Source organism: Engystomops pustulosus, chromosome 8, assembly GCF_040894005.1.
Source record: "Engystomops pustulosus chromosome 8, aEngPut4.maternal, whole genome shotgun sequence".
In the NCBI taxonomy this organism is placed as follows: domain Eukaryota; kingdom Metazoa; phylum Chordata; class Amphibia; order Anura; family Leptodactylidae; genus Engystomops; species Engystomops pustulosus.
In genome coordinates, this window is record NC_092418.1 from 17,005,062 (window position 1) to 17,013,749 (window position 8,688).

Below are 8,688 nucleotides of genomic sequence, written 5' to 3' on the forward strand. Positions count from 1 at the left end.
TATTATAGTAGTTATATTCTTGTACATAGGGGCAGTAGTATAGTAGTTATATTCTTGTACATAGGGGGCAGTATTATAGTAGTTATATTCCTGTACATAGGGGGCAGTATTATAGTAGTTATATTCCTGTACATAGGGGGCAGTATTATAGTAGTTATATTCTTGTACATAGGGGGCAGTATTATAGTAGTTATATTCTTGTACATAGGGGGCAGTATTATAGTAATTATATTCTTGTACATAGGGGGCAGTATTATAGTAGTTATATTCTTGTACATAGGGGGCAGTATTATAGTAGTTTTAGCCTTGTACATAGGGGGAAGTATTATAGTAGTTATAGCCTTGTACATAGGGGGAAGTATTATAGTAGTTATATTCCTGTACATAGGGGGCAGTATTATAGTAGTTATATTCTTGTACATAGGAGGCAGTATTATAGTAGTTATATTCTTGTACATAGGGGGCAGTATTATAGTAGTTATATTCCTGTACATAGGGGGCAGTATTATAGTAGTTATATTCTTGTACATAGGGGGCAGTATTATAGTAGTTATATTCTTGTACATAGGGGGCAGTATTATAGTAGTTATATTCTTGTACATAGGGGCAGTATTATAGTAGTTATATTCCTGTACATAGGGGGCAGTATTGTAGTAGTTATATTCCTGTACATAGGGGGCAGTATTATAGTAGTTATATTCTTGTACATAGGGGGCAGTATTATAGTAGTTATATTCTTGTACATAGGGGGCAGTATTATAGCAGTTATATTCCTGTACATAGGGGCAGTATTATAGTAGTTATAGCCTTGTACATAGGGGGAAGTATTATAGTAGTTATATTCCTGTACATAGGGGGAAGTATTATAGTAGTTATAGCCTTGTACATAGGGGGAAGTATTGGTGTGCACAGTACTGTGATTAGTGACATATTTAGTGTATTGTGGGTGTAATATACATGATTTATCGGTAGAGAAGAGGATCCCCAGGGACATCAGTAACTACTCACCCAGCCATGACGATAAAAAAATCCAGTCTGTTCCACGTGTCTCCCAGGTAACACTTCTGCCCAAAGATGCCCAACGCAATCATCTTAATGACCATTTCCACCGCAAAGAAAGCGAAGATGAAGCCATCGAATGCCTGTGGCGGAAGAAGAGACGGATCCGTATTACATTTATACAACTTCTTCTAGAGAGACTTGTGTTTTTTGCTGTGCGACTCATCTCCTACACCCAGGACCACAGTAGAGAGAATGGGGGGGAGGTCGTTCCGGTGCTCATTTGGACCGTGCGCCAGATTTAACCTTGTTTATGCTGATGTTTTTGTGCCAGTTATGCGACTAAACACCAAACTAGTCCGGCAACAAAAATAACCATGTTTCCCTCATTTATCCTTCCAATCCAGATGTTTTGGTGCACCTAATAATCATTCTTTGTTAGCAACTTGTTTATTTAGGTGCAAAAACTATCACAAAAAATTCTCCAGCCTGAAGGTCGCATAAACTGTGAAGCAGCACTGAGCTCTTGTGCAGAGCAGCTCATCCCCAGCAGCAGCGCTCAGCCAGACGCTAGTACAGTTAATACAGACACTACACACACTATAGACACTAAGTGCAGCCTCTGTTTACGGTTCATGATCTTCTGTTTACAAACAATCTGCAAAATCATCAGCTCAGAGCAGGATAGAGGAGAAGTGTGTGGGAGCTGCAGACAGGACAGAGAAGTGTCCCCCGTGTAGCAAGATAGAAGAGAAGTGTGTGAATGCTGCAGACAGGACAGAGAAGTGTCCCCCGTGTAGCAGGATAGAAGAGAAGTGTGTGAATGCTGCAGACAGGACAGAGAAGTGTCCCCCGTGTAGCAGGATAGAAGAGAAGTGAGTGGGAGCTGCAGACAGGACAGAGAAGTGTCTCTGTGTAGCAGGATAGGAGAGAAGTGTGTGGGAGCTGCAGACAGGACAGAGAAGTGTCCCCCATGTAGCAGGATAGAAGAGAAGTGAGTGGGTGCTGCAGACAGGACAGAGAAGTGTCCCTATGTAGCAGGATAGAAGAGAAGTGTGTGGGTGCTGCAGACAGGACAGAGAAGTGTCTCTGTGTAGCAGGATAGGAGAGAAGTGTGTGGGAGGTGCAGACAGGACAGAGAAGTGTCCCCTTGTAGCAGGATAGAAGAGAAGCGAGTGGGTGCTGCAGACAGGACAGAGAAGTGTCCCTATGTAGCAGGATAGAAGAGAAGTGAGTGGGAGCTGCAGACAGGACAGAGAAGTGTCTCTGTGTAGCAGGATAGGAGAGAAGTGTGTGGGAGCTGCAGACAGGACAGAGAAGTGTCCCCCGTGTAGCAAGATAGAAGAGAAGTGTGTGAATGCTGCAGACAGGACAGAGAAGTGTCCCCCGTGTAGCAGGATAGAAGAGAAGTGTGTGAATGCTGCAGACAGGACAGAGAAGTGTCCCCCGTGTAGCAGGATAGAAGAGAAGTGAGTGGGAACTGCAGACAGGACAGAGAAGTGTCTCTGTGTAGCAGGATAGGAGAGAAGTGTGTGGGAGCTGCAGACAGGACAGAGAAGTGTCCCCCGTGTAGCAGGATAGAAGAGAAGTGAGTGGGTGCTGCAGACAGGACAGAGAAGTGTCCCTATGTAGCAGGATAGAAGAGAAGTGTAGGGGTGGTGCAGACAGGACAGAGAAGTGTCTCTGTGTAGCAGGATAGGAGAGAAGTGTGTGGGAGCTGCAGACAGGACAGAGAAGTGTCCCCCGTGTAGCAGGATAGAAGAGAAGTGAGTGGGTGCTGCAGACAGGACAGAGAAGTGTCCCTGTGTAGCAGGATAGAAGAGAAGTGAGTGGGTGCTGCAGACAGGACAGAGAAGTGTCCCTGTGTAGCAGGATAGAAGAGAAGTGAGTGGGAGCTGCAGACAGGACAGAGAAGTGTCCCCATGTAGCAAGATAGAAGAGAAGTGTGTGGGTGCAGCAGGAGACCAGCACTGGGGGATCCCTTCCAGGTGAAGTCCCTGCTGAGGAGGTCACTGGGTGCAGGGTGTTACACACATGGGTGCTGCTGTGGGGGTCATTCTCATGCTGGGGTGCAGGAAAGGAGCAGAGAGGAGCTTGTAGGAGGATCACATGTAAGTGCCTGAATCTAACATTGCGCCTAAACTGCGCCTAAAGTAATGTGATTAGTAAGAGGCCGGAACTCATCACAGATGGCTGTAACTTTTGATAGTTCAGGCGCAACAACTACACTTAAGCGGAGAACAGGGATAAATCTGGCCCAATGTATGTAGCAGCAGGACTGTGATTTATGGATTTATATTTAAGGATTGCACCACTAAAGGCGTGTCCTCGCACTGCTGTGCACTGTACTCTTTGCAGCCAGTCCCAGTCAGGAGCTGTCGAACAGTTCACTCCAAATAGAGTTCAAAGCACAGCAGTGTGAGGATGCAGCCTAAGTGCACTTGTACAAGCTACAATCCTGGAACATAAAATCATATATCACAGTCCTGCTGCTCCTAACAACTTACACAGAGGTCTGATTACACATCACATTGTCCGGGGACAATACCTGACACTGTCTGCAGAGAGCAAAGTGCACAGCAGTGTGAGGACTTGTCCCTAATCCGGGAATAAAAATCCATATATCACAGTCCAGCCTCTACTAATAACATACACAGAGGTCTGATTACACATCTCTCCGGGAACAATACCTAACATTGGCTGCAGTCTACATGGAGACACCTGCTGACAGGTTCCCTTCCAGCTGGGTTATATTGTTACTGTACAGGGTGACACATCGTAGCGGTGTAATCCGTGGTGCGGTATCTGAGGTCAGGGTGGCGATGGCCTTGCGCAGCGCTATAACAATATTTCCGTATTTTCTACGCCGCTGTTTACGTGAACTTTCAATCCTTCCTTAAAGCGGCTGCCAATAACCGCGCCGCCATGTGAACCGTCGGGGCGGCTGCCAGGAGTCCTGGCTCCCTTTGTCCTACATGGCGGCTTTTTTTTTATTTCTCAGTAAAGGATTATATTTAGCTCGGTCGTGCCGCGTGACAACAGCCGAGGAGACTGCGGAAATGTGAACGTGTTAACAATCGCAGAGAGGAGCGCAACGACAACTTAATTGGCCCCAGAATACCAGTCAGTATACGGCAGGATGAACCCGCCGGACCCCGCTATGGATTACATGACGGATTTATAGATCTACAATGCCCACAGCCAGGCTCTTTATTAGGAAACGCACTGATGTAGCAGAGCTGAACCGGTCACGTGCGGCAGAACTGCAAGTAGCGGAGGGCTGCAGGGAAGGAAGGGTCAAGGTTTGCAAAGCTGGGATTGGTGGATGCAGCAGGATGGGGGTCAATAGCTGTAATAGGGCTAGGAGTAGCAGAGCTGAGTTCGTCGCATGCAGTGTCAGGGAGGATCAGAGTGTTAGGACCCCACTGAAAGGAGCAAGGTACGAACAAGGAATGGTTTTGGGGATGTGTACTCACACTGCTGTGCCCTTAGCTCTAAGCATTGAATTACACTCATTGATAGGTATTGGCCCTGGATAGATGTTTCATCATACCTTTATCTATAAGTAGCAGCAGGACTGTGACGATGGGTTTGTATTCTAGGATTTAAGAGAGGAATGTCCTTACAGTGCTGTGCTCTGTGCTCTCTGCGCCAGCCAGTGTTGGGTACAATCTATAGAGAGATGTGTAATCAGAACTTTGTGTGTGTTGTTAGTAGCAGCAGGACTGTGATATATGGATTTATATTTCAGGATTGTACTAGGGGTGTGTCCTCACACTGCTGTGCTCTGTGATCTCTGAAGCCAGTGTTATGTAATGTTCCTGGGGAGATGTGTAAGCAGACCTTTGTGTATGTTGTTAGTAGCAGCAGGACTGTGATATATGGATTTATATTCCAGGATTGTACTGGGAGTGTGTCCTCACACTGCTGTCCTCTGTGCTCTCTGCGGTCAGTGTTATCTTATGTCCCTGGAGAGATGTGGAATCAGATCTTTGTGTATGGTGTTAGTAGCAGCAGGACTGTGATAAATGGATTTATGTTTCAGAATTAAACTGGTGATGTGTCCTCACACTGCTGTCCTCTGTGCTCTCTGCGGTCAGTGTTATCTAATGTCCCTGGAGAGATGTGGAATCAGATCTTTGTGTATGGTGTTAGTAGCAGCAGGACTGTGATAAATGGATTTATGTTTCAGAATTAAACTGGTGATGTGTCCACACACTGCTGTGCTCTGTGCTCTCTGTAGCCAGTGTTAGGTATTGTTCCTGGATAAATGTGTAATCAGACCCTTGTGTATGTTGTAGTAGCTGAATGACTGTGATATATGGATTTATATTTCAGGGTTGTACTGGAGGGCTGTCCTCACACTGCTGTGCTCTGAGCAGCCAGTGTTAGGTAGTATCACTGAAAAAATGTTTAATCCGACCTTTGTGTATGTTGGACTAGGACTAGAAGCAGGACTAGGTATTGTTTTTTGGAGAAGTGTCATGCAATATGGACCTGGAGGGATTTAGGAGCAGCTAAATGAAAAAAGCACAGAGCACAGCAGTGTGAGGAGACACGTCCTTAAAATATATAACTCCATATCTCACAGTCCTGCTGCTACTTACAACATACAGAAAGGTCTGATTACACATCTCTCCAGGGACAATACCTAACACTGGTTGCGGTTTTACATCCCCTTTAAGACTAAATACACCAGATACAAGTGTCCCATGGGATGGTCCCATTCACTGACAGGAAGCAGAGTTCTGCTACAAGGTGAAGGGTTTGATGTGACAAACTTTATTAGGATAGGTAAAAATCTGTAAAGTGCAAATAATTTAAATCATTCTCATGGGTCTGGGATTCCGTGTTTAAATAAACTTTATTGACAAGAATGTCCTTTACTAGTCCTTTAAGGACGCAGTCGCCATGGAGAAGGCTCCTTGTGATTCGGTGGCAGGTTCTCTGTCATATCCCTAATGTATGAGTGTGCGGAGACCCTCCATAATGGAGCAGAGGACGCTTCACATCCCGCACTACATCATCCTCCGCATGTGACACTTGTCCACAGATCCAGCTCTGCTACATCTGTACAGGGACCTGGCAGGGGAGGAACAGGTTAACCTTGTTTTTTTCCCTTAATTGTCCCCCCAGAGGTGGGGCTCATGGGGCTGCTTGTTCGGTGGCTGGAGGATCGGCTGTGGTTAATAATATATAATGCGGCTGCTATTTCTGTATGGGATTTATATATAAAACTCCCACAAGATCCGAACCGGAGCGAGCGGAACATTCTGCAGGTGGAAGGACAGCGGCTACACGGGATGCCACCCAGGTCATAGGCAGATAGAGATAGACTGATGGATGGATATAGATAGATGAGATAGATAGGAGACAGATAGATAGGAGATAGATAGATAGATAGATAGATAGATAGATAGATAGGAGATAGATAGATAGGAGATAGATAGATAGATAGATAGATAGATAGGAGATAGATAGGAGATAGATATGAGATAGATAGGAGATAGATAGATAGATAGATAGATAGATAGGAGATAGATAGATAGGAGATAGATAGATAGGAGATAGATAGATATGAGATAGATAGATAGATATGAGATAGATATGAGATAGATAGATAGATAGATATGAGATAGATATGAGATAGATAGATATGAGATAGACATGAGATAGATAGATAGATAGATAGATAGGAGATAGATAGATAGGAGATAGATAGATATGAGATAGATAGATAGATAGATAGATAGATAGATAGGAGATAGATAGATATGAGATAGATATGAGATAGATAGATATGAGATAGATAGATAGATAGATAGATAGATAGATAGATAGATAGAAAAAGGAAAGTTTAGAGCAGCACAGCAACTCCGGTGGGTGCAAGTCCGTAAGTCCCCAGGCAGGGGGACTGCAATATAAGGTTTAGGAAGAGGCAGCACTCCAAAAGGTAATTTCAAGCATGAAATGCCTTGAAAAAGGCTCGTAAGGAGCTGAAACGTCGCTCATGGAATAAAGACACCCCACTTTTTTGAAATTACCTTTTGGAGTGCTGCCTCTTCCTAAACCTTAGATAGATAGATAGATAGATAGATAGATAGATAGATAGATAGATATGAGATAGATAGATATGAGATAGATAGATAGATAGGAGATAGATAGATATGAGATAGATATGAGATAGATAGATAGATAGATAGATAGATAGATAGATATGAGATAGATAGATAGATAGGAGATAGATAGATATGAGATAGATAGATAGATAGATAGATAGATAGATAGATAGATAGATGATAGATATGAGATAGATAGATAGATAGATAGATAGATAGATATGAGATAGATAGATAGATAGATAGATATGAGATAGATAGATAGATAGATAGATGATAGCTATGAGATAGATAGATATGAGATAGATAGATAGATATGAGATAGATAGATAGATAGATAGATAGATAGATAGATAGATGATAGCTATGAGATAGATAGATATGAGATAGATAGATAGATATGAGATAGATAGATAGATAGATAGATAGATAGATAGATAGATAGATAGATAGATGATAGATAGGAGATAGATAGATAGATAGATAGATAGGAGATAGATAGATAGATAGATAGATAGATAGATAGATAGATAGATAGGAGATAGATAGATATGAGATAGAAAAAAAAATAGTAGAGCAGCACAGCCTTAAAACAAAAGAAATGCGGGTGCTATCCAGATACTCTTACCCAAAGAGTGTGAATATAAGTAGACAAAAAACGGCAGCACTCCCAAGGGATGAAGAAAAAAAGTGAAGTTTTATTCCATCTCTAGCAACGTTTCAGCTGTTGATCAGCCTTTGTCAAGCAATACAACAAGTGTTCAGTCAGTGTTTAAATAGTGGTTACACAGTGACGTTTCACATCCATCAATTAAGTGAAAATACATTTTTACAAGTCATCAACTTGTCTATATCAAACAGTAATACATGTGTTATCAGTATCGGAGTGTTGTCAACGTATACATAGTGACATATTACAAAAGTATAAAGCAAAGATCTATAAACAGAGTAATACAGTGTAAATTGATGCCAAAAATCACCTGTGTGATCCTGTGCCCGCGTTGCGCAGGACGCATTCAGCGTCTCCTACCAGCTACTGCGCATAGCCGGAAGGAGGAGAGGAGACAATGCACTGCTACTGCGCATGTCCACCAAGCGCATAATGATATGTCAAATTCTCCGTATCGTGGAGAGTGAGAACAGTGTAATGTGGCGCTTCAGCGCCTAGCACCCTATTTTGGCGCACGCTAACACATTAGGACGTTGCTGCGCCCAATATATTGTGTAGCTCAATATTGACAACTAAGTGAATCCTAAAGAGATAAAGAGATATATATGTGTACTATAGTAGAGGAACACGTCACACAAAATGGACAATAGGGAACATGACGGGGTTAAAAAACCTCCAAGGAATAAGTCCACAAATGATGAGGGTCATGGTGTATCCTCCATCACCCTGTTCGGGCGATCAAGGTACCCATGGAGGGGGCAAATTACAGTGCAGGCAGGGCGTACATATAATATGTCACACTGTCACTCACCAGAAGATGTCCCCACCTCTAGAGGACCTAGACTAATGTCCTAGTGACGTGTATAGCTTCCTCATAGACAATATCGCTATGGCAAAGGA

At 43.3% G+C, this 8,688-nt stretch overlaps 1 protein-coding gene across 3 annotated transcripts in view; it reads right to left on the minus strand.

Moving 5' to 3' along the window:
• Window positions 1-8,688, minus strand: part of CACNA1H (calcium voltage-gated channel subunit alpha1 H) — a 308,384-nt gene that overhangs the window by 154,095 nt on the left and 145,601 nt on the right. For all 3 annotated transcript variants that reach the window (XM_072119929.1, XM_072119927.1, XM_072119928.1), the window contains exon 4: window positions 1,009-1,142. In XM_072119929.1, coding sequence (XP_071976030.1) covers window positions 1,009-1,142 — 134 coding nt within the window. The remainder of the gene's footprint in view (window positions 1-1,008; window positions 1,143-8,688) is intronic.